The sequence below is a fragment of the Cyprinus carpio genome, chromosome B6 (genome assembly GCF_018340385.1).
Source record: "Cyprinus carpio isolate SPL01 chromosome B6, ASM1834038v1, whole genome shotgun sequence".
NCBI lineage: Eukaryota > Metazoa > Chordata > Actinopteri > Cypriniformes > Cyprinidae > Cyprinus > Cyprinus carpio.
The window spans coordinates 18633684-18658188 of NC_056602.1; the positions used below are offsets into that span (position 1 = coordinate 18633684).

The window sequence follows — 24505 nt, forward strand, 5'->3', positions numbered from 1 at the left end:
TATTATTTGTATAAATTTTTTTTTAATAAAATTAAAATAGACCATATTCACGTTCTTATTTAAAACATGTTCCTGTGAATAATGTATTATATTATATATTATATAATAAAACTAATAATAATTATAATAGTTATTATTATATTAATATATAACAACTTCCCTCATCACCTTTCCAATAGGGAGGGTAGTAGAAATAGTTGAACATTCAAGCATTTTAAAATATTTTGCCAATATATATATATTTCATTAGGATAATTAGAGTCTGATTAATTGATGTCAAAATAACCTTAAGGGTCTTAAAAACATGCTTTATTTTCAAAATGTAAATTTGTTCTGTTAAAAGTGATAATCCAGACATATTCTTGACAAGTTTCATAAAATTCACCCTTAAACATTGTGAATACATTTAAAATCAGCTCTTGTTCAATTAAGTTTCATTCCACATGAAAACAAAAATAAAAATAAGCACACATTTCAATACGTAACAAAAATGTTTTATTATGTTTAGAAGTATACAGAGTAGTGAATGGGTACTGGTTCCAAGGCACAGAGTCACACAGAAGTGTGTATTAATAGGGCTCATTGAAAGGGTAGTGAGGATGTGCTGCATCCCGGGGGACAGACTTACCATCAACCTACAAAAATAGATGCAACAACATATGTATTAGCAAACAACTTTTGGAATGCATTTGATTTGCAAAGTTTTAACACTCAGTACACTTAAAACAGCAGCTTCAACATTATATTTTGTTTTAAAGTAACCCCTGTGTTAAAGGCCATGTAAAATTTAGTGCTTTGCTGTATGATGTGGCTTACAGTAATGTAACTTACAGTAATGGTTGGCACAATGTAACGCCAGCCTCTGTGCAGTGCTGTCACTTGATTCATTTCCTCAGGTTCAAGTGTGAAATCAAAAACCTGTAAATGAGCAGAACAAATGTATTGCATAGTTACAATACATGGTCATAAACACTCTAGAACATAAAGAATAAAATAAAATAAAAAAAACATGCAGAAACCTGGATATTTTCTTTGATCCGAGACTGTGTAATGCTCTTTGGGATAGTCACTACTCCTCGTTGAGTTTGCCACCTGCCGAAATATCATTGATGAAATACTATGTAATAATCCGTGAAGAAACACCACACACAACTAATGCAGAAGCCTGATTTTACCTGATGATAATTTGTGCAGGAGTCTTGTTGTATTTCTTGGCTAGTGCAGCAATGGCTGGTTCCTCCAACAGCACAGGCTCCTCTGGATGTTTCCAGGCTCGGTCAGGAGATCCCAGCGGACTGTAGGCGGTCATCACCAAACTCCGATCTCGGCAGTGCGCCAACAGCTCAACCTGTGCAAGGTATGGATGGGACTCCACCTGCAAAACACCACTGTTACTCTACAAACTGATAAAGTGGACCACATAAATTATAACATCAAATTTTCTTCTGACCTGCAAAACGGTTGGTTTGATGCTTGCAACTGACAAGATATCATCGATCTGCCTGCTATTGAAGTTCGAGAGCCCTATGGCCCTGACAAGGCCCTTTCCCACAAGTTTTTCCATAGCAGCCCATGTCAGCTTGTAGTCTATGTTGTCATACAGCAAGGTTCCATCCTCATTCCTAGGAAAAGAGGTATCACCTCGTCTGGACAAAAATAATAAGATTAAACACTTGACTGGTATCTGAAAAAAGGCAGAGCACATTAAAGGGATAGTCCACCCAGAAAAAGTTCCCATTGACTTCTATCATTTGTTTTGACCATACAATGGAAGTCAATATGAACTAGAACTGTTTAATACCAACAGTCTTCAAAATTCTTCAAATGATGTCAGAATTTTCATTTTTGGGTGGATATCCCTACTAATGCGCATTTCATAATTAATTCCCCAAAGGAGATAAAGAAAACATCATGTTTATATTAGCAAATAAACAAGAAAAGTTCTAAGAAAGTTCTAAGAAAATGAATTCATACATAGTACTCTGTCTATGTATATATATATATATATATATATATATATATATATATATATATATATATATATATATGTTCATTATGAGAATAGCTGGAGGCTTACTGGAAGGCATATGGCCAATGGATGAGGTAAAGGTCTAAGTACTCCAGCTTCAAATCTTTCAAAGTCTTTAAAAGAGATGGTTCCACATCATCTGGGTGATGTTTTGTGTTCCACAGTTTGGAGGTCACAAAAACATCCTCTCGCCTGATGCCCTGAAAGAAGATAACAGTTGTAAAGCACACATGCATTATATATTTCAGTGTGTGGGTATGCGTTTCATGTTTGTAATCTACTTGGTTGACCTACTTTTTCAGGTCCCATCATTTCCTGAAATGCTTCACCGATCTCTGGCTCATTCCCGTAAATGGGAGCACAGTCAATGTGCCGATAGCCAGATTGCAGTGCCCAAATAACTGCCTGTTTTACCTGCAATTGATAACATATTTATACGAAATCCTTTTGGAGTTCTACACTCATACACAATAATTAAAGCAAAAGATTATTGCAGAACATATTGGATAATATATTAAAGAACTGTATATCCAAGTAAACTTAAGTAAAATTCAGATTCAAATTCTATCATAATTACAGTTGGGATGATGCACAGAAAACTTACCTGTCCTGGTTCACTCTTCCACGTCCCAAGTCCCACAAGGGGCATCTTTCGTCCAGTGCTGAGAACAGCAAAGTCATTCATACTCATCCTGTGTGCCCAGAGAAAAGACAACAAAGAACACAATTTGAACAGTGTTCATACATGGAATAGACTTCAGGATATTAAATCTATAATTTAATCCCTGTTCTAGTAAATCAATCTAAACCCTAAACACTCACAGAAAGGTTGCAGTAGGCGCAGTGAATGCAAACTGTTCAGTGCTCAAATTCAGGAGCAGAATGAAAGGAAGTGTAACCTGCTGATTTATCAGCTGACTTCCCCAGCAGCTCAAGCAGGATGTACGGAAATATTGTAAAACGTCCTGCACTGCATTTTTTTGGGGACAACGTAACCTTTGGTTTAGCAAACATTATAAAATGAATGATTAAATTAGTTTTAAACACACAGTCTTTGTATTTTAATATAAAGGACATTTAAATCACTGTCGTAATCACGTCAATTGAACCTCCATGCATTACTCCAGTTATTATTCTACATCGGTTTGCTCTTCGTTGTCTAGTTAGTGCCGTGAATCACACAGACAGTTGGATAACATACCATTCGACAATAAAACTTGTGAGAATGAATGACAAGACGCAGAGCGCGTTGAATATGCTGCATTTCTCCCTGCAAAATCAGGTCAACTAGTGTCCCATGTGGCGCAACATAACAATATATTTTTCCTAAGTCAGGGATAGTTCCTATGTTATTGGTTCAGATACTTACAGTGTATTAATAGTTCAAGGAATTTCTCCGCTATACAACTATCCAGGTTGATTATAAATTATTTGAATATTTTCTCATAATGTTGACGTGGTTACTTCCTGTTCGCTGTTCTCTAAAAACATCCGTCAAAATAAAAGTCTCCATAACATTAACATTTCCTCACCGCCATACTCTTTTCTAGTTCAAGACAAGTGACAATGATAAAAATTAAGTTTTGAGCTTCGCTATTTGCCAAATTACAAAAATACCCAAACCCCATGTCATTTTAGTAACTGATCACACGAAAATATTACGTCCACCACCATTTGTTAACTTCTACATGTATTTTCTTTTGAAATTCAAAAGTAAAACTTAGGTTGCTTTACATTTTGCTTATTACCCTACTTAATATTTAAAGTAAATACATATTTTATCTCTCTCATGTAATTAAAAGCAGTTTGGCCAACTTTATCCCAGAACACTAAAACAGTATGAGTGGTTATGGCCAGTCTTCTCTTTTCTTTAGCAGTTCAACTTCAGTTTTGTTGTAGAATCGAATGTACCTGTACAGAAGTCTCCAAATTCAGAGACTGAAATCATACCAAAATAACAGCAAAGTCAATTTTCTTGTAGACTGTTTCAATCATTGTCTTTATAACAGGAAAAATGGAAACAACAGTACATCAAATGTTTATTTTACAAAGTACAGTTAATTCAGGAAGAAAAAAAAACTGTTATTTCTGGTTGTAAATGTCAATTAAAAGTATAAAACAGCATCAAAAACCTATGAGGACTAAACTGGGCTTGGGCAATTTACACAGAATAAGATCAAGCTTTTTATGACAGAAGTTGCTCTGTTTCTCCATATATTTCAGAGCAAAAAATATCTATAAAACAAGAAAAAAAAAATGCACACAGAAAACGGAGATCACTCATTTCCTCTCCGACTTCTCTTGTGACTCTTCTTTGACCGACTAGAACACAAAGAAACAAATGCACCATGAAACAAGAGGGTAAAAACAAAGACAATTATTAAAATTCATTTGCTATAAGTATTACCTTTCTGGGGACTTGGAGTGACTGCGATGCCGGTGACTTCTGTGGTGACCTGGAAGAAAATATACCAATATTTCTTAATTATCAGTTTTGCCAATTACTCTAATTATTTTAAATAAATTGTGGTGACATATTGAGTAATTCAAAACAGCCTTGCTTTACCTGGAGATTTGGAGCGATGTCTTCTTTCCCTGGATCTGCTGCGGTGCCTGCGGGGACTTTTGCTGCGATGACGGTCCCGATCTCGCTCACGTCTGGGTGATGGACTGAATGAACAGAGTAATCAGAAAAAAATTTATTATACTGTATAATCACCTAAAATAATATGCCCCACTAACAATGTATCCAAGACACTAATAGTGTGCCTAAAAAAATTTCATTATATACCTTCGTCTTTTAGGTGACCTGCTCCGTCTAAAATGAGAAAGAAAAAAAAAGCAGAGAATCAGAAGATTAATTATTCATCTGTTACACCAGAAACCTGAAATTATTTAATCTAAATGGATGATTAGCACCATCACTGACCTTCTGGGTGAGCGGCTACGTCTGTAGCGTGGAGAAGGAGACCTGCGGGGCCGGTCCACATCTCTATAACTTCTTCTGTGTGGCTCTGCTGTCTGCACTCTCTCTGGCTGCAGTACATATGGAGAGGTTGTGTAACAAACACAATTTATTATATATAAGTATTTATAATAATCATTTTTCCTTGGATATAAAAAAAAAGTCATTGTGAGTTCACGTTTACCTTCTCTTCTTCCTCATCCTCCTCATCACTGGTTTCCACCTCATCCAGATCTTCTTCCAGAGCACTAATACGAGCATCCAGCAGCTCCGCTTCCTCCAAAACCTGTCTCTTCTATGAAAAAAACAAACAAAAACAAATGAACTTGGACACATTATTTTATCACATAAAATGACTCAACACATTTCCTTTGAAATTCATATTACTTCAAAGGACAGCACAAATGCATTCAATTTATGTAAAAAAAAATTATACATATACACACACACGCATCCATTTATATATATTTCATACACACTACACATGATATGTCCAACCAACCTGAAGTCTAGGGAGGATGATGTCACACATTCGCTCTGCATGAAGCAGCTCATCTATAAACTCATCAACATGCATCAACTCAAACTCTGTGTAAAGAAGAAATGTTATTTGCAAACATCTTTTTCAGCAAGGATAAATTATTTCATGCCACATACCCACTAATTATTCAAGAAAAACGCCCACCTCCATTTCTGTTCTGGCTTTTAATTTTTCTGTAGTCATTGTATAATGGTTCTAAATACTTGTAGCAATCTACAGACGTTCCAGTCAGGCGCATATACATTGCTCCAAGCAAACGGACATACCTGGAGGGGGAAAGAGCAGATCAGTAATGCAACACACAGCACAATATAAACACAAAAATGACAAACTGTATACAGATACAGCAGTATTTGCATACTAACTTGAAGTCTTCATTCTTGATGAATTCCACAATAATGTCCTTTTCAGGCTGGATCTGCAGCATCTTTAGGGTCAGACATAAGAATGGAGTAGGCTTGATGTTTCCTCCATATACACCACCAACATACTTCAGCTCCATTGCTTTGTCCACAACAAGTTCAGCTTGATTTTACAGAGAGAACTGTATTAGTGACATTTAAAACAATGCTTGGCACATTAATCCCACAACTTCATACATGCATATGGAGAAATTTAAGGTAAATGTTTTATAACAGAACATAACTCTGTCAAGCCTACAGCATCATATTTGATACATGGCTTTCTAAATAAGGCCTCTAAATTTTCAACCTGCACAAACCTTTGCAGACAATCTTGTACATGTCTCCTGCCATCTGATTGATGTTACATATGATTTAGGGCCTTCTTCATATAATTCTAAAAATGTCCACCTTTTGCTGTGGAATCTTTAATGATTTTTAAAGTAAATGTAAAAACATATTTTTTTTTATTTTAAGATGAACATTTACCTTTACTGCAGCAACCATACTTTATTATCAATACATACATTTTTAAGAAAAATCGTTTAAAAATGCAACAGGCTTTTTGAGGAATGTTTATTACTCAATCACCATTGTATTGCATTGCATTGCACGATTAAAATTGTATTCTCCTATATGAAAGTATAAATAAAGGCCTAATAACAAATAATAAAAAAAAAATATTTTGATTTTTTAAGGTTAAATAAACTGTTCCATTTTATTACACACATTCAGAGTTATTCCTTTCTAATACTGTATCATGTCACATTAATAATGCTGCCAACAGTAAACAATGAACAACAGCAGGTCAGCTTTAAAATATGATTAAATAAATTGAGATAATCAGTAAGAAGATATTTCTTAGGTCATTTCTGTAAGATAAATAACTAGCGTGGTTTTCAATGCCACATTAACGATTACAGTAACGTTATGTAGTCCAGCACACTTCTCTCACCTGTAAGTCCAAAACATTCCTCTTTCCAGTACTTGGACTCATAAATACGTGTTCGTATAATCTTCTCGACAAGATACTGAGGATTTGTTCCATGTATACTATTGGCATCTTTTACCGTTCTGTTAGCCATGGTTCAAAATCGTAAATGAACGACCGGATAATCGGAACGCTACTATGCCATGGAAGAATATCGAAGAATGACTTCCGGGGGAAAATACGCGTCACATCCGTGAGGTCAAGCTGTATTTTCCAGTCCAATCAAAAACACTTCATACGTCATCTGCGCGCGAAAGAGTCGTGTAAGTTGTATGATTGTGCTCTCTAACTACTGCGCTGTAAGATCATATATACATTAATTTAGATTTCTGAGCGTTTAAGTGAGGCGGAATACTGTCGCTCATTTATTTGTTTAATAAGGAGATTTGATACGGTTGCAGAAATTGTCGGCTGGTGAGTAAGAAAGAAAGGTGCCGGGGATTTAAAGTTGTGTACATAGTGTATTTTGATGTTTGATACCTTATGTAAAGAAGACTTACCTCTCAAATAATAAAAGTTATTTTCTTAATGTCAGGTATTTAAGGGTTAATATATCACTTTAAGTTATTGCATTTAATATAATAATAAAAGTTCCAAATTCTAAAATTTTATATTTGTTTACTATATATGTATGTGTGTGTGTGTGTGTGTGTGTGTGTGTGTGTGTGTGTGTGTGTGTGTTTTATACTTTTTTAAAATAATTTTTCTGTCTTTTTTTTCCTGATTGCCATTTTTACTTGTTTCATTATTAAGTACATAACTGATGCTGTACTTTACAGACCTCATATTAGACCTGCACCATGAGCCGCTACATCACAAGACTGAGAATGAGAAGAACCTATAAATGGAATGGGAGACCAGTTGGTGAAGACAGGAAGCTGAAAAGAAAATACTATGAGTAAGTGTGCGACCACATTCAGATCAAATCACAAGACAGTGATTTGAACAAATATATCTTGTAATTTGATTCTGAGGCTTTGTGAGTGAGAACAGTCTCTATAATATGTGTTTTTGTTTTGGTTTTTAAAAAAATCCTTATCCAGTAGTCATGGAAATTCAAATGGTTAAAAGATGTTTTAACCGGGAAATGTTTTAATATTAACAGCAATAATGCTTTGATTGATCCTCACAGATCCATGTCCATTTCTGTGGAGGGAAAGACAGAAGATGCAACTGTGTCTTCAGGCCAGTACATTTTGATTGAGGGTGATGACGATGACAATCCCTTTGTGGCACAACTTCACAAACTATACACTGATGGTAGGAATATGCCCTGTTTTTCTGCTAACTTCTGATAAAGTACTTTTATAAATCACTCAATTTATCACTCGTTTATAAATCACTCAATGGCCTAGGACCTAAATACGGAATATAAACCTAACAGAGCACTCAGATCATTAGGATCGAGTCAGAAATACCAAGAGTTCACCCCAAACAAGGGGTGTCAGCTTTTAGCTATTATGCCACACGCAGTTGGAATCAGTTTCCAGAAGAGATCAGATGTGCTAAAACATTAGCCACATTTAGCATTACCCTTGCCTATTTGCATGCATTCTGAGTCAGACAGTAATCCGTGTTGGTTTATGTAACGTCTGTACCCAGATTCAGGAAAGAAGAAGACTGCAGTAGTGCAGTGGTTTGTGCGGATGTGTGAAGTACCTCAGAATAAACGCAAGCTCTTGGGCAGAGATCCCCATCCACAAGAGATATTTTTCTACCAGGACCGCTCTTGTGATAATGAGGTGGATGGAGAGACCATTCTTGGAGCAGTACAGGTAAACTAGCATGGTATGGTTGTAGGGTTTAAATTATGAAGGGATTGCTCATATTTGTACACGATGAATGTGGATCACACTATGATCAAGAAATGCTTGTGTAGTTGATTCAAATTATTTATTCTATTTTTTAAATGTAAAAATGTAATTGTATTTGTTGAAAGTATTTACTATTATTATGTCTTTTATTATATATTATTTAAAATGGTATTTATATAATTACATTTTATATGATTTTTCAAATAAGAATCATAATGATAAATTATTTCCATTATATCCAGTAATAATTTATAACTTTGATTCTAGATTGAGTATGTCCCAGCTGAGAATTCCTTCCCAGAGGGCAAGAGCAAAGACATACTATTTGTCAAACTCTTGTGGGATACCAAATCCTTCAAAGCGTTGGATCCTGAGCTGATGCAGCCCCCTCAGAGCCCTAAATCTCCCCCACCATCTTCACGGGGGCCTCAGACTCGTGCTCTTCCAACCCCAGACCTCTCAGTAATGAAACGGGCCATGTCAGGCACCCTCACCCGCGGCAGCATGAGCACAGGCAAAATGAACTCCAGTGAAGCAGAGTCTCTTCACTCTGCCTCCAAACTCTCTGCAGCTAAAGCTCTTAGTGCCAAGAGGAGAAGCCGCGCTTCCTCTGGGCCGCATGTTCGCAAGAAGCTGGACTTGTGCAGTGAGTGGCATCCATCCACATATATTTTGCTTTTGAAGGAATAGTTCACTCAAAAATGTAAATTTGGGGATAATTTGGGGAAATTTAATGGCATCTCCTGCCCGCCTGTGGATCCTCTGCAGTGAATGGGTGCCGCCAGAATAAAAGTTTAAACACCTGATAAAAACATCCCAATAATCCACAAGTAATTCACAAAATTCCACTGTATTGTGAATCAAAAAGCAAAGTGTTTGCAATAAACAAATTAAAGCAATTTAACTTTAAACCATTGCTTCTAACCAAAATAACAATCCATAATCTATAATAGCTCTTCCTCCAGTAAAAGTCCATCACCTGTTGTCCTCTCACACCAAAATCCACCAACATATTTGTTAAGAACTGTTTTGCACAGTTTTTGCTTATTTCTCTCCTGGTTTAGACGAGACAACTTTTTTTTTCCTGGAGAAAGAAATGTTATGGATAGAGAACTCGTATTTTATCCAGAAGCAACAGTTTGAAGTTAAAAAGGCCTTAATGATGGATTTGTTTATTACAAACCTGCTTTTTGCTTCAGAAGACATTAATTAATAGACTACAGTCATGTGGATTACTTGGTGAGCAAGTGTTATTTTGTGTGGACTAAAGAGCAACTGTTCTTTTGGGGGGAACTATTCCTTTAATGGTTTCAAAAGCACCAAACTGAACTGTTACCTGTGTTTCTCTTACATTATACTAGGTCCAACTAAAAACGTGTCCCGAGATGATGTTCTGGGGGAGATTCTTGATGAACACACAGAGAAGACGCTGACTTCTAAATTAAACACGTCTCCAACGGGTCGCATCTCCATTTCTATTAGACTAACTCCACTTAATCTTAATGAGGAGGAGCGTGTCTTTCCTCTGTCCTCACACAGCCCTGATAAGCCCAAACTGACTGCACATGACAAAGACGATGCAACCAGGTACATCTATTTACATTGGAAGATATGTATTGGTTCTTTATGTTCTTATATATGGCTTAGTACTGTGCTGATCGTTTTAGTTAGAAATAAGCAAAGCTGTTTTGTTCTTCACACGTTAAAGACTGGTTTAATATCCTATATCTATATAAAACAAAAAAAAGTAGAGTCTAGTTATAAAAGTCCTGCTGCCCTCCTAGTGTCTTTCTTGGGGTGCAGTCTATTGGGGATGATGATCCAGATTCACTAATTAACACAAGCAGAACTCCCCGGAAGAGAGAGGCAACCCCTAGAAGAGCAGGTCTAAGAGGCCTGAAGTGAGTCATGTTCCTCTATTGCTCCACAGAGGGGATTCTCATTTTTTTCTGGATGGGCTTTGGCTATCTTTATTAAACACAAAGGTGTTATGTTTTCGCACAATGCATTGTTTGAGCACACAACTACTTTCATCCAGACCAGTGCACTGGTGGGCCCTGCTTCACTTTCTTTATGCATTGATATGTTTAATTTGTGTATGAAACGACCCATAGAGTAACCTAAATGTGTTTTTTTCAAACAAGCAAGAACTCCATCCAGGAGGAAAGATTCAGCTGCACTCAGAGAACCGGCACTGGCTGCTTTGTAAGTGATGCAATTGCCTATTGTGATATTGCAATCAAAACCAATTTTGTGAAATGAACTTGAGCGGCAGTACTTTTGTGTACAGGTTTTAGAAATTGAAAAACATTTTAATCGGTTGACCAGTAGGGGGCAGCATATAACTGTTAAGATTGTGTTGTCATACAGTAATTTAATGGCACTCATCCATTACCAGGTCTTGAGGCAAGCAGACAAATTTCTCAACAGCCACATTTAAAACTTCTTTCTGAATGCACATGATTTTTTTTTATATTTTAATTATATCTGTTACATTGCAAGGTGCATTTAAACTTGATTGGTTAGGGGCATGTAATTGTAACTTGCAATGATATTAAAATCTATTACATGTCACATGTTTGGAGAAAAACTTAGACTTTTAGCTGCATCACTAATAATCAAAAAAAACTATTTGTTTTATTAATACAATTCAGCAGGCATGCACATGTTCTTGGGAAAACATGACTTTTGCCTTGTAACCTATAGTAGTGAATGAGAGGCATGTTCTGTGCAGACCTGCTTTGGCATTTATGGCACCAAACCTAATTTTCTAATCTATAAATTCAGTTATCCAGACCAAGTTGAAGTTATTGCATTTATCTCTTATATGATCTCGCAGTGGTGTGAGAGTAATAGATTGTTGTTAAATGCAAAGTGTTATTTTTTTCTTTCTTTTCTTTATATTCCTGTTAACAAACTGAAAGAGCTGAAGAGGAGCATGAAGATTCACCCATCCAGACTGCTGCTACTCCTCGCTCTAAAAGGAAATCTGCCCAACTTGTGTCCTCACGCATCAGAAAGCAGCTGTAGGTCCCACTAAGGCTGTGAATCTATGAATTAAAACACACACACATACACATACATGCATACATACTTGGGGCTGTTCACACCGGATGCTTGCATTGTCTAACTGGGTGTTGTTTTGCATTTGATTAATCTATTTTTAATTAAATGATCAGTGTTATTATCTGTTTTTACAGAAATGTATTAGGCAACAAGGTTGACCGGCTGTCAGATGGTGATGATGATGACGACTGCTTCATACCTACTAAAACTGATCTGCAGAGTAGCAGCGATGAGGAAGAGGAGGCAAAGATTGACAGTGAAGATGAGCTTATAGTGAAGAAGCGTAGAGGATCCCGAACACCCCGATCTACAGAGAAAACCCGTGTCACTGCTAGAACCCCACGAAAAACTCCCATCAAGAAGGTTCAAAGAAGTTGATTTTTGCTATGATTAGTCTTCCTGCTAGCAGATAATGTGCCTTCACTAAACAAAATCTGTATTTTAGATGAAGATAACCCTGGATGTGGCAATTAATTTATTTTTTAATTTAACTCTAGACTGCTCCAGCCACCCCAAGGACACCACGTCATGCCACTCCCAGCATACCCAGCAGGAGTGCACCGGCCAGGAAGCCAGGAAATGTTCTGGAAGAAGCACGAGCACGGTAAGCAACTATAGTCTAATAGTCCCATAAAGTTGTCAAATTTATTTTGTGATTATTGAGATTAATTAGATTAATAAATCGAAACATCATGTAATTAATTAGATTAAAAATTTTAATCGACTGATAGCCCTAGTTTGGAGTCAATGATTTTTTATTTATTTATTTTTATAAAAGGTTAATATTTTGTTCACCAAGGAGGCATTACATTTATCAAAACTGACAGTAAAGACTTTATTGCAGATAAATGCTGTTGTTTTGAATTTTTTCTTTGCATAAAGGAATCCTGAAAAAAATGTTGCTACAAAAATATTAAGCAGCACAGTTGTTTTCAACATTGATGCTGATAAGAAATACAAAATGTTTCTTAATCACCAAATCAGAATATTAAAGTGATTTCTAAAAGATCATGTGACACTTAAGACTTGGGTACTGACAATGTTTTGTCATCAGAGGAATAAATGGAATTTTAACATATATTTAAATAAAAAGTTATTTTAAACTGTAATATTTCACAATATTACAGGTTTACTATATATTTTTTTTTAATTAAATGTTTTTTTGCAACAGGTTACATGTTTCCTCTGTTCCTGAGTCTTTGCCGTGTCGAGAACAAGAGTTCCAGGACATCTACAACTTTGTGGAGAGTAAAGTCATTGATGGCACGGGAGGGTAAGATTCAGATTTAATATCCATCTTTTTTTAATTTTTTTTATTTTTTATAAAGGTCATAAAGGATTTGTTTTTTGAAAATGTCATAAAATGAATGTTTCTTCTGCAGGTGTATGTATATCTCAGGTGTTCCTGGTACTGGTAAAACTGCAACAGTACATGAGGTGGTCCGGTCCCTTCAGCAGTCCGCTGAACAAGATGAGATCCCTCACTTCCACTTCATCGAGATCAATGGCATGAAAATGACAGACCCACACCAGGCTTATGTACAAATACTGCAGGTCTGTATGCTGCCTCCTCATTTCCTCCTCCTTTTTATAGTCTTGTGTAGTATTTTCTATGAATGTATGCTCTGATTCTGCTCTGGCAGAAACTGACTGATCAAAAAGCAACACCTGATCATGCAGCTGCACTACTGGAGAAACGCTTCAGCGCTCCTGCACCCAAAAAAGAGACAACTGTGCTTCTAGTAGACGAGGTGAGACATTTGTTACTAGTGACACTAATAACGTCACCTATGTGGCATGTTTCTAGCTAATCGTTTATTGTGATTTAGTTGATCCAAATCAGTCTAGATTAGTCAGGTTCTCAACCTTTTTGACTAGAAAGGCCCCCACAATATTCCTGGCCAACACAATATTCCTGTTGACGTCTGTTTGAGTTTCTTTTATTCTGCTCATTTCCTGTCAATCATTGGGTTATTTATACTTTAAATATTATATCTGTCCAATCCTCTCCAATCTGAAAGAATATCTCTTTTTATGCCTCATCTCTTTTTATTTATTTATTTTTCAGCTTGACCTCTTGTGGACCCGTAAACAAAATGTGATGTATAACTTGTTTGATTGGCCAACAAGGCGCAACGCTCGTCTGGTGGTTCTTACCATTGCAAACACTATGGATTTGCCTGAGAGGATCATGATTAACCGTGTTGCCAGTCGACTGGTAAAACCATTTTACAACATTTAGATGCCATTCAGTTATGATTGAAAGGGCTTTGGCTGCTGTAAATAATGGAAATAAAACATAAATGTCATTTATTCATCTTCAGGGACTGACAAGAATGTCCTTCCAGCCATATACCTTTAAACAGCTACAACAGATCATCACATCGAGACTGAACAGAGTGAAGGCTTTTGAAGAAGATGCTCTCCAGCTAGTCTCAAGAAAGGTATGAAACCATGTTATCTTGGGCATTGTGGGTTACCTCTTGAGCTCTCTAGTGGTCTCTGTATTGATCTTAGGCTACGAGGTTGTTTGCTAACAGATGTTATCAGTTTAAATGTAACTCTGGTCATCTCATGTCATTATTATGAGATTGTGGTCTTCTAGGTGGCAGCGCTATCAGGTGATGCACGACGTTGCCTTGATATCTGCAGACGGGCCACAGAGATTTGTGAGCACTCTGGAAGTCAGAAGAACGGCAGTGGATTGGTAGGGATGAGCCATGTGATGGAGGCTTTGGATGAGATGTTCTCCTCTTCCTACATCGCAGCTATCAGGTAAAAAAAAAAAAAAAAAATTTTTTTTAAAGTACTATGAACATCAGTTGTATGCTCATTATTCCTTACCGTAATAAAAAATGTAATAATTCGGCTCCAATCAGACTTCCATTCTTTTTATTGTTGTTATTGTAGGTGTGCTTCTGTTCAGGAGCAGCTTTTCCTGAGGGCTGTTATTGCAGAGTTTCGTCGACTGGGTCTAGAAGAGGCCACTTTCCAACAGGTAGTTAACTTGTTTATAACAACTCTCATTCTAATCGTGATTTATATTATAAATAAAATTTCAGAAATTGTATAACCTAAGCTTCTCCACAGGTGTTTGTTCAGCACCAGGCTCTGTGTCGTGTTGAAGGTTTGCAGCCGGTGAGTGTGTCTGAAGGACTGGCAGTGTGTCAGAGACTGGGTTCCTGTCGCCTGCTTCTCCTTGAGGGAAGCCGGCTGGACCTGTTTCTCCGTATCCGACTCAATGTTAGTCAGGACGATGTGCTTTATGCATTGAAGGCTGACTAAAACTCAGACTTAACAAGTCACACGCTCTAACTGGCAACCTGTGTGGATCTTCACTAGGTCTGTCCACTTTTTGGACAGACAATGAGCAGATTTTACCTGGAGCTTCACAGTTAAATCCTTACGAACTGAATGTGAGATTGTCCCAAGTCTGTTTTGAATAAATTATACAATTTTAATGCTTAAAATTATATGTGTAGTTCTATAAATTTGAATTGTACATTTTGTGTATTCTAGCACATACTTTTTTGCTTTAGATCATGTCTTTCAGTTCACTCTTTAATGTATTTAGAATATTTTCACAAAAGCGTTATTCTAAAGCAGTTTTTATGTATTTTATTGTGGGAAAGAAAGACCCACACATTTGTTGTTTATCATTTAATGACTGTCAATGTAAAATGTACAATATTTCCTTATATGCATCAGAACGTTTTTACTTGTGTGATGTCTTGATACAATAAAGCTAAAGACTGATCACACCTGATCATGACACATATTACTTCTTGTGTAATAATCAGTACAAGATGTTACAGACGACATATTCCAAATACAACAAACATAATAATTGCTCAGGAATGATTACAACAAAGCCAAAATAACATGCATAACAGTTTAAGGAATATTCAGGGTTAAATCATACCTAAACACTATACAAAATACCAGTCACATCCAAATTGCCAACAACAACAAAAAATGTCTTGCTGATTTTTTTTTTAAGTATAGCCATAACACTCACCCATCTTTTTAATGAGAGACTGATGTGATAGATGTGTTTATCAACTTCGTCTGTACAAAGTGCAACCATCAACTTTACCGTATAAACCTGTTAACATTTGTATGATGTCCATTTAAACAATAAATTAAAAAAAAAATCATTTATACTCCACAAACAGGAATGATGAACACAACCAAGATGTTCATCTATCTATAAAAAACTCCCACAACTTTAAAGTTTAAATATCAAATATTTCACTGAAGAATCTACAAGCAAGTATTTTGCAAGCCATTGGTCTGACATTTGGCATGTCTAGATGTTCTTGAATGTTTTGGTTTGTGGTATGCTGAAACTTAAGTGCAGTTCCTTCTTACTTATGATTGAGGTACATGCATTGAACAATCTCCACTTAACTTGTCTGTTCCTTAATGTCTCACATGCTTCTCTCATTCCACAGAAACTTTAAATTTGTGAGTAAGGTTTCACCCAAAACCACATATATATATAAACATGCTTATGAGCTTAATTTATGACAGTTTGAACCTCACTCTCCTTTTGCTTCATTCGCTATTGCTGTGATCTCCATATTGGTATACTGGTGACAGGGTGAGTAATACCCTTCAAGATCAGACTGTTCTGCCAGAAGGAGATAGGAATGGTTGAGAATATTTGTGCTGCATTCTGGGAAGGTGGTAGAACAGGTACTGGGGCAACAGTGTAGTTTTTCATTAGCCAGATGAGATAAAGCAGCATCCCCATACACATAGTCATTCCATGTAAAGCATGGGATCATATCATTATTCAAAATGACGTAATCTTGAGCCATCTCCAAATCCTCCCTGAAATTCTCCTTATTTTTCACATCAGCTAAGAAGCCACGATCAGGGAGAGAAAGACAGGTGGACTTCTTACAGGATTTTACTGAAGTTTCTTTCTCCGGCAGAATCTCCAATACTGATGTAGCAGCGTCATCATCACATTGCTTGATGTTGAAGGTTGGCTCCTGAATTGAAGACAGTATAATGACAATAATATGAGAAACAACCTAAAAAATTATTTTGTTTTAAATCAAAATAAAACAATGATTTCTTTTTTATTATAAAAAAGGGGGGAAACATGCTAATAATAGGTTAATTAATTATATTTTTAAAAAGTAGTTTTAAAATTCAAATGTATTCTTATTCAAAATGATCAAAGCAGATATCAATTACCCAATGTGATCCACTGATGTCGGTCAGAAAGCTTTCCAGCACGTTGTTAAGGTTTGGGACTGATGGCCACAAGGACTTTTTGAACTTCCTAACAGAGTTAAAACAGGACATATTTTAAATTTCTTTGTATTCTTTACATATGTTTTTAGTCTTAGAACATAGGTTTAATGCATAGTGTATTCTAGAGTGATAAGGAAAGAATTACATTACCGGAAGTATCTGGAGAAGAAAGAGATCATTGCAGAAGCAATGATAAGCAGAGCCACTGGTATACAGACAATGAAGATCCACTCTGTGATAATAAATTAAATGGTTTAAGTTTCAGAGTTGTTAAGCATTGTTCATGATTCAAAGTCAGAAATTTCTACCTTTGCTTAAAGGTAAAAGGGCAGTGAGAGGTTTTGACCAGTCACTCCAGTCTCCACTGTACACCGATCCATTGGGTTGGGCTCGAACCTGGATAGTGTATTGACTCCCTCTGTGTACATCCAGGCAAGTGCTGGTCTTGGAACTAGGTGTTGTAAAATCCTGTAAAAAAACAGAGAATTTAGTTTCAACATGAGTTATGTAGCTATTTATTAACACATCTGAATGAAGAAAGTCATTTAATAACTGATATAAATGTGTTCATATCCATCTGTCCACTATCAGTGAACACTGAAGTATTTAAATGCACTGAATTTATCATTTCATGTGGTTGAAACTCACCTTCCACTCACTCTCTCCTTCCCGCTGGTATCGGATCTGGTACTTTAGATACTGCGAGATCTTCAAAAATGGTGGATCCCATGTCAAACAAAGCCGTCCTTCTTCAGGCTGTGCCTTCAGACCTTCTGGAGGCCTTGTCTGGACTGTCAAAAACAGCATAGAGACAGACCAAATGTCAGCAAACGAGCCAGACACCAAAAGGCTTTCAACTGATGTCATTAACAATTTAAGAAGAATTAGTAACTAAAATAGTACTTTGAGTGCATTTTTGCAATATTACCCTTACAAAAGGTGCTGTGAGGAACTCCGAGATAAAGGAGACCTGGGATGGTTGCAACACTTTTTGCTTTGTGTCTGCAACTCTTTGATTTGTTGTCTTGTGTCTGAAATTTTGATATCATTTTCTCACATCTGACACAAGTTATGCTGAAAAATACAACTTATTCCTAACTGTGTAGATAAATGTCAAATACATGCTATTGTACATAACAAATAGGAAACATTTTATATTAAAACTGCAATCAAGATGACAAAAATATTGAACAAATAGAAAGTCTCCCCTACCATCATGTATTCACATGGTACTTAATGGTTACAACATTCAAGTACCATTATATTTACATGGTGCTTTGCTCAGTTTATAGGGTGTTTTATTTGGATAACATGGCTTTCAGCCATTTCTTATTTTTTACTTACTGCTGCTGTTTATACTGAAAGTTTCTGCATAAAACGTTCGACCGAATGGTTGCAATCCAACACTGAGGTAAAACTGATAGATACTGGACTCTTGCCCATACAAGACACATTGATGGACAGTGTCGTTGTCTCTGGAACACAACTTCCAACTATCCCACAGACTTCTGAAACACCAGACAAGAAGGACTGCAGTTTACAAACCAAACTAACTGCTATGCTGGGATTTCTATAAGATGTAACAAAACATGACACCTGTTTTTTTGTCTGTAATGGAAGCTGTATCTGCCGTCATCATAAATGTCTCCTCTCCATTGGCATAATACTTGATGCAGATCTGGAGTGTGGCAATGCAACTTTATGTCACCTGAAAATTAGCCAGATACTGAAATGTGACTGGACATTTTACTGTTATTTTACCTAAATTTCTTTGCTTGTAGTAGGGGATAATGAATATTGTCATAAATTACTCACTCTCATGTTCCAAATGTCCACAACATATTTTTTTAATGGAACGCAAAAGAGATAACCAGAATGACAGCTTCAGTCACCATTCACTTTCATAATAAGGGAAAAATGCTAAGAAAGTGAAAGAGTTCCCAACATTTTGTCTAACATTGTGTCACTGAAGAAAAAGTCTAATTGACAGTTTACCAACACCAACCAAAACAAGCACTACATTTAATAAAAGAGCGCAAATTTTACAAAACCTTCAAATTTAATGGTATTTAATTATTATCTGTTTGTAACAGGTTTGCAAAAGGTGTCAAATACATGTTTGGACTGAGTTTGCAATTTTGAAAAAACAGATCCAGCTGCTAAAATGGTGATGTGGTGTTATGAATGCTTCGAAGAAGATAAATAATCAACAAAAAAAATCCAACTGAATCAAACCATACTTAAAAAAAACTCTTCTCCCACCACTACTAATAATGTAGACATACTTTTTTTTTTTTTTTTTTAAAGTTTGTCACATTAGTTTTGCTTGTTAAGCAGTAGAAATTAAACTAGATATCCATGTGCAAAACTGTTTTTTACACTTTGTCTGAATTATGCCTGTGAAATGTTGGATGGACAGAAAATCTTATGACACAGTCAACGATTATCTTTGTTTTCTGTAAAACCTTTGTGAGGACTGCCACACCATTTAGACACTAACATGATTTTTCGGTGTCAGTGTATTATTGTGGTATAATTCCCCTCAATGCCGCATTAAAAAAACAACTGGTTCCTTGTTAGTCAGACATTTTTCATTTCTGGGCAGTTTTGGCATGAATAAACAAGCAACAAATTATATAATAATATATAATATTACAGTTTAGTATGTTATATACTATACAACAGTTCTTTCTTGTCCTCAAATCTGATTGGCTGAGATAACAGAGCTCCAACCTTTTCACCATTTGTGTCACTCCACTTGGGGTATTTCTCTCAGCGAGTGTCATGAAGGATTCCCAAATTCACTATAATTTTTATAAATAATCCTGTTTTTGTGTCAAGGAATGTAGTTTTAAGAGTTTTTAGGTCAGAATGTACTTGTTTACATTTCAAGTATGCAATTTGTTAATAAAGAAAACGTTTATTTGAAAATTTGCTTCAACGTTTTCAGAGATTTGAGCTCCAGGCAGTTCGGCACTCATGAACCCACTCAGATCAGACTCACCTCAGCCAGATTTGCTGGAATTTGATGCTGGCTCTGATGTCTCCATAGTAGTTAAACATGAGATATTATAGAGACAGACCAAATGTCAGCAAACGAGCCAGACACCAAAAGGCTTTCAACTGATGTCATTAACAATTTAAGAAGAATTAGTAACTAAAATAGGACTTTGAGTGCATTTTTGCAATATTACCCTTACAAAAGGTGCTGTGAGGAACTCTGAGATAAAGGAGACCTGGGATGGTTGCAACACTTTTTGCTTTGTGTCTGCAACTCTGTGATTTGTCATGTGTCTGAAATTTTGATATCATTTTCTCACATCTGACACAAGTTATGCTGAAAAATACAACTTATTCCTAACTGTGTAGATAAATGTCAAATACATGCTATTTTACATAACAAATAGGAAACATTTTATATTAAAACTGCAATCAAGATGACAAAAATATTGAACAAATAGAAAGTCTCCCCTGCCATCATGTATTCACACGGTACTAAATGGTTACAAAATTCAAGTACCATTATATTTACATGGTGCTTTGCTCAGTTTAAAGGGTGTTTTATTTGGATAATGTTTTTGGGTAAATCACAGGCAGACTTTGGTCTCATTAAACTGTATTCGTTCCAGAGCAAATAGATTTGGCTGAGGGCAAAAATCTCATCACGTTATATTTTATGTAACTTTAGTATTGTGTATCACAGCACTGTAATTTATATAATGGCTGTTGTTGTTGTTTATTAAATATTACTATTCAATAAATAATATTTTATATAAATAATAGGCTAGTAGTATTTAATTTAATAAAAGTATCTGTGAGAAATTATGTGTTCGTGATGGTGATTTTAAGTACCACCATTATTACCAGATGGTGATCATTGTTCCACCATTAGATTGGGACAAGAGACTGTTTTTATATGAGTGAGTCAGCAGTAAAGACTTTTATATTGAAAGAGACTGAAACAGGGTTGTACACAAGGAATTTATTTTTTACTTTCAACAACAGGACACAGCCAAAAAATGCACTGAGCAGTGCTGTCATTAGGGATGGGCGATGCCACTTATTTTGTTTTCGTTACAATACCGATATTTTTCAAGGCAGTATCGCTGATATCAATACCGATATGATACTTCTGAACTAAACTTTTAAATTATGAAATTTATTAAATTCTTAAAGTACTAAGAGTAAAATGGGTGATGATAACCACTTACCTTTGTTTAAAATCTATATTAATATCCAATATGCCTTAATTGTAAATTATTAGGTTATTTTTTTGTTTACACATGGTTCAAATATGATATTTACTTACACATTATAATAAACAAATAAAACACTATAACATAACTACACTCAATTAAAAAAAACAATCATTCACATAAATAACTGAATTCCAATGACAGGCTGTTGCATGTATAAAATGCAACTTTTTTTAACATTATAGAAAATAACATGATCAATATTATCTTTCAACATTCAATTTCAATAAATGTAATTGCACAAACTATGTAGGCTAATTTCAATTTAATTATTGTGAAATAACTCAGACATATATGTTTTTTTCTGTCTTCTGATAAGCATTGCTCAGGGCTACCATTCCCAAAAGCTTGAATGCACTGTCAAAAGTAAGTGAATGGTTCTGTCTTACAACATCTGCGTGTGTTCAGATGAGCAGGAAAATAGTTCTATCCTACACAATTATTTGCTAACATAGATTATTCATCCAATTCAATGCATTATTATTATTTTTGTTGTTGTTGTTAAATAAACAAAATCACTGGTAAATAAAACACACCTTAGTATCGATATTTTTTGTTTGAGTATCGGATCGATACGCAGATCCCTAGCTGTCATTGGAAATCACCCTTAACAGATGAAAGGATAGTAAGACAAAGATATTGCTTTCTTCGCCGGACATTCAAACTAATGTTTTATTGTGAATATGAGATTGAGCAGAATGAACGTTGTATCAGATGCAAGCAATCACACTTGCTCAGTCCATCTCTCCCTCATAATACTCTACATAACACACTGAACTTTTAATACAGTACAATAGTTTTTAATGAAGCAACTCAATGTTCCTTCATTACTTGTTTCTTATGTATTTACACACTCGTGCCGTCAAATTGTTGTATAAACACACTATCACAAATGAGCAATACACTGCTACTCGCATGGTATTGCTCATTTATTATCAACTGTAGTAAACATTTTAATATATTGTATCAAGACATAATGTTTTAGTAATGAGTTCTAACTTCAAAAACCTTTAGCATAAAGAGGGATTGAGGCAACATTGCTTTATCCTCTTGTGGAACACTTCTTCAAAATGTAATTTTTCTGCTTAATTTTCTCACAATTTTCCATACAGTGTGCTGTGACAGAGGTTGTGTTGATGCTAAATGTAGAAACGATCCAGACTTGAATAGTTGATTAAAAGTAATTGGAAATATGGCATAGATCACACAGTTTCAAGTGTCCAAATAAAGGTTGGTGTTACACCACACTCTTTTCATCTCTCACCTGCTGTTTGTGGCACCATAGCTGTTACAGGACTTGACCAGTCACTCCAAAAAACACCTCCAGGCTTGACTCTCATTTGCACTGTGCAGTTCTCTCCTGCGACCAGAGACACAAGCTTATGGGAGGGTTCCGACACCTATGAAGAGTGAGTGTAGACTGCATTTAGTAAACGAGCTGCTTCTATATGTACTATTCATACAGTAATATTATGATAAGGGTATGTGTTAGACTCACCGGTCTAACAGTGCTTGATGTGTTTTTGGATCTGTAACGAATTTCATACTGCATGTTCATTGGAAATTTGTTTGTTTTTTTCCATTCAACTAACATTTGGCCCACGTCGCCAGTTGGATGAAGGGATATATTTGTTGGAGGATACAGAAAAACTGGGAGAAAGACAAACAGATATATTTCACTTTAATTCAGACACTATCAAGAATGAAAACTTCAAAGTAAATTGTAATTGTTCTCCTGTTGCACTTACGCTGATCCTCCACACTGACTGTGCGATTGTAGATGGTTGTGTTGGTGTCTCTGTCTATCACTCCGAGGTGCATCTCGACATACATGAAGACATCACTTGATGGGAATGTGCAAATATGCAGGACCTTTTTCTCCTCATAAGTTTGTTGTTTCAGATCACATCTTTTCTCTTCTGATGATCTGTATGATAGAAACATGTTTGCTTGAAGCAGGTCCTTAACCACCATGGGTGATACATTTTTTTTTAAATCAATTCTTGACCTAACAGACTCAATTTTACAGTAAATGATCCATTAATTTGAGTTTAAGCTTTATATACAGTAGAAGATGAAAGTACTCAAAAAGTCCTTATTCATACATTTTGTAGAAAAAATAATAAGACTTTCCAGCAGGTGCTTCCCAAAAGCAAGTGAAGGCTTCTAGATCCCTGGTGAAACATTTTGGGTCCTTATCCATAGCCAAAAGAGCAAAATCTGAGAATGAAAAAAACATTCCATGTAGCTACAGTACTAATAAAATGCACAGTTTCGTGCAGCATTCACTGAAGATTTTACACTTTGCTCTACTAAATGCACCCTCGTTCATTTCTTGAATTGACACTATTTTTCACTACTAAAACACAACTAGAACAGCTATAACAACTCTTTAGCAGAATTAACAACATAAAATAGATAAGTGCACAATCAACTAAAATAAAAACAGACTAACTCACACTTGTGTCTTACCTTGCTTTGATAGGTGAGGCTCTAAATGCACCTGCTTGATCAAACAGGAAAGAAGTATCCACCACGTGAGTGCTGAATCCATCATGTACACAGAGCATTCATACATATGACTTTTTAAATCTCTAGATATGTTAGTGTTCAGTGCTTTATGTTTTTAGAAGAGGGCGGGGAGGTTGGAAGGTGGTCATCAGAAGGGGCCCAATGTAATAGGAAGTGGTTGCACTGGGGATAGAGGCAGGCACCCGGACTAACAAAGTGCCTCCTTCACACGCACATATATACTCAAGCACTGACGCAACACTTGGAAAAAAATGTATTTATATTCATATGTTAAAGGCAGTTTGGTTCATCGACCAACAAAAGAAAGTAGCTAGATATATAATATTAAATGCAATACTTGACTGTGGAGTTTAATGGTGGGGGGTCTGTGTGAGTTGGAGGAAACTGAGATGCCATACCCTGACTGACAGCTCCAGGTCCTGTGGTAGAATAGGAGGAAATACCCTTGACAGATCAGCAAGCTGCAGCAGTGAAGGGGCCTGACCTCAACCCCACTACTTGAAGGAGCAAAAGAAAGAGTGAGTACTTTCTGTTCCATAGCATTATCTACAGTTGTCTCCAAATGTGCCTCAGTGGTAGAGCATTGCGTTAGCAGCGCAAAAGGTTGTGGGTTCGATTCCCAGGGAACATGTTAGGTGAAAA

General features: G+C 36.0%; 4 protein-coding genes across 9 annotated transcripts; 1 reads left to right on the forward strand and 3 right to left on the reverse strand.

Moving 5' to 3' along the window:
• Window positions 1-478: 478 nt before the first annotated feature.
• Window positions 479-3549, reverse strand: LOC109075806 (aldo-keto reductase family 1 member A1-B). 3 transcript variants are annotated; one of them, XM_042726050.1, is made up of 9 exons: window positions 3399-3549; window positions 2634-2729; window positions 2324-2443; window positions 2078-2229; window positions 1451-1646; window positions 1176-1375; window positions 1020-1092; window positions 832-918; window positions 479-635 (listed from the first exon to the last, which is right to left on the reverse strand). In XM_042726050.1, the coding sequence occupies exons 2-9, from the start codon at window positions 2718-2720 to the stop codon at window positions 570-572; spliced, it is 981 nt and encodes a 326-aa protein (XP_042581984.1). In that variant the 5' UTR covers window positions 2721-2729; window positions 3399-3549; the 3' UTR covers window positions 479-569. The 3 variants fall into 3 exon arrangements, with proteins under 3 accessions (XP_042581984.1, XP_042581983.1, XP_042581985.1); XM_042726049.1 differs by lacking the exon at window positions 3399-3549 and adding an exon at window positions 3231-3352; XM_042726051.1 differs by lacking the exon at window positions 3399-3549 and adding an exon at window positions 2852-2965.
• A 450-nt stretch (window positions 3550-3999) lies between these two features.
• prpf38a (pre-mRNA processing factor 38A) lies at window positions 4000-7112 on the reverse strand. The gene is made up of 10 exons (XM_042726052.1): window positions 6892-7112; window positions 5901-6060; window positions 5680-5801; window positions 5497-5582; window positions 5179-5289; window positions 4959-5065; window positions 4821-4847; window positions 4596-4699; window positions 4437-4485; window positions 4000-4351 (listed from the first exon to the last, which is right to left on the reverse strand). Exons 1-10 carry the CDS (start codon window positions 7019-7021, stop codon window positions 4306-4308), a joined length of 942 nt encoding a protein of 313 aa, XP_042581986.1. The 5' UTR covers window positions 7022-7112; the 3' UTR covers window positions 4000-4305.
• A 48-nt stretch (window positions 7113-7160) lies between these two features.
• On the forward strand, window positions 7161-15585 carry orc1 (origin recognition complex, subunit 1). 3 transcript variants are annotated; one of them, XM_042726046.1, is made up of 19 exons: window positions 7162-7341; window positions 7707-7825; window positions 8060-8187; window positions 8530-8702; window positions 9009-9387; window positions 10103-10328; window positions 10526-10643; window positions 10885-10946; window positions 11666-11767; window positions 11942-12170; window positions 12305-12411; window positions 12979-13080; window positions 13190-13361; window positions 13451-13558; window positions 13876-14025; window positions 14132-14251; window positions 14413-14582; window positions 14718-14805; window positions 14898-15585. In XM_042726046.1, the coding sequence occupies exons 2-19, from the start codon at window positions 7728-7730 to the stop codon at window positions 15090-15092; spliced, it is 2727 nt and encodes a 908-aa protein (XP_042581980.1). In that variant the 5' UTR covers window positions 7162-7341; window positions 7707-7727; the 3' UTR covers window positions 15093-15585. The 3 variants fall into 3 exon arrangements, with proteins under 3 accessions (XP_042581982.1, XP_042581980.1, XP_042581981.1); XM_042726047.1 differs by having other exon boundaries at window positions 7172-7190; XM_042726048.1 differs by lacking the exon at window positions 10526-10643 and having other exon boundaries at window positions 7161-7341; window positions 10103-10329.
• mpl (MPL proto-oncogene, thrombopoietin receptor) lies at window positions 15453-24458 on the reverse strand. 2 transcript variants are annotated; one of them, XM_019091672.2, is made up of 12 exons: window positions 23804-24458; window positions 23437-23551; window positions 23080-23258; window positions 22830-22981; window positions 22596-22731; window positions 18672-18783; window positions 18420-18583; window positions 17724-17866; window positions 17384-17543; window positions 17226-17307; window positions 17016-17103; window positions 15453-16807 (listed from the first exon to the last, which is right to left on the reverse strand). In XM_019091672.2, exons 1-12 carry the CDS (start codon window positions 23907-23909, stop codon window positions 16349-16351), a joined length of 1896 nt encoding a protein of 631 aa, XP_018947217.1. In that variant the 5' UTR covers window positions 23910-24458; the 3' UTR covers window positions 15453-16348. The 2 variants fall into 2 exon arrangements, with proteins under 2 accessions (XP_018947217.1, XP_018947218.1); XM_019091673.2 differs by lacking the exons at window positions 18420-18583; window positions 18672-18783.
• Window positions 24459-24505: the final 47 nt, after the last annotated feature.

Bases quoted from the DNA above. Each gene is read 5' to 3' on its own strand.
- prpf38a (XM_042726052.1), bottom strand. From the start codon at position 7,021: ATGGCTAACAGAACGGTAAAAGATGCCAATAGTATACATGGAACAAAT. The intron at 6,061-6,891 runs GTGAGAGAAGTG...TGTAAAATCAAG, and splicing joins GGAATGTTTTGGACTTACAG to CTGAACTTGTTGTGGACAAA. The intron at 4,486-4,595 runs GTAAAGCAAGGC...ATTTTCTTCCAG, and splicing joins ACATCGCTCCAAATCTCCAG to GTCACCACAGAAGTCACCGG.
- mpl (XM_019091672.2), bottom strand. From the start codon at position 23,909: ATGTATGAATGCTCTGTGTACATGATGGATTCAGCACTCACGTGGTGG. The intron at 23,259-23,436 runs GTATGAATAAGG...TCTATCATACAG, and splicing joins TATTATTTTTTCTACAAAAT to ATCATCAGAAGAGAAAAGAT. The intron at 17,544-17,723 runs GTGAGTTTCAAC...GTTTTTTTACAG, and splicing joins AAGGAGAGAGTGAGTGGAAG to GATTTTACAACACCTAGTTC.
- LOC109075806 (XM_042726049.1), bottom strand. From the start codon at position 3,293: ATGCAGCATATTCAACGCGCTCTGCGTCTTGTCATTCATTCTCACAAG. The intron at 2,730-3,230 runs GTATGTTATCCA...TCTTTTCTCTGG, and splicing joins ACAAGTTTTATTGTCGAATG to GCACACAGGATGAGTATGAA. The intron at 2,444-2,633 runs GTAAGTTTTCTG...TATCAATTGCAG, and splicing joins GGAAGAGTGAACCAGGACAG to GTAAAACAGGCAGTTATTTG.
- orc1 (XM_042726046.1), top strand. From the start codon at position 7,728: ATGAGCCGCTACATCACAAGACTGAGAATGAGAAGAACCTATAAATGG. The intron at 12,412-12,978 runs GTAAGCAACTAT...TTTTTGCAACAG, and splicing joins CTGGAAGAAGCACGAGCACG to GTTACATGTTTCCTCTGTTC. The intron at 14,252-14,412 runs GTATGAAACCAT...GTGGTCTTCTAG, and splicing joins TCCAGCTAGTCTCAAGAAAG to GTGGCAGCGCTATCAGGTGA.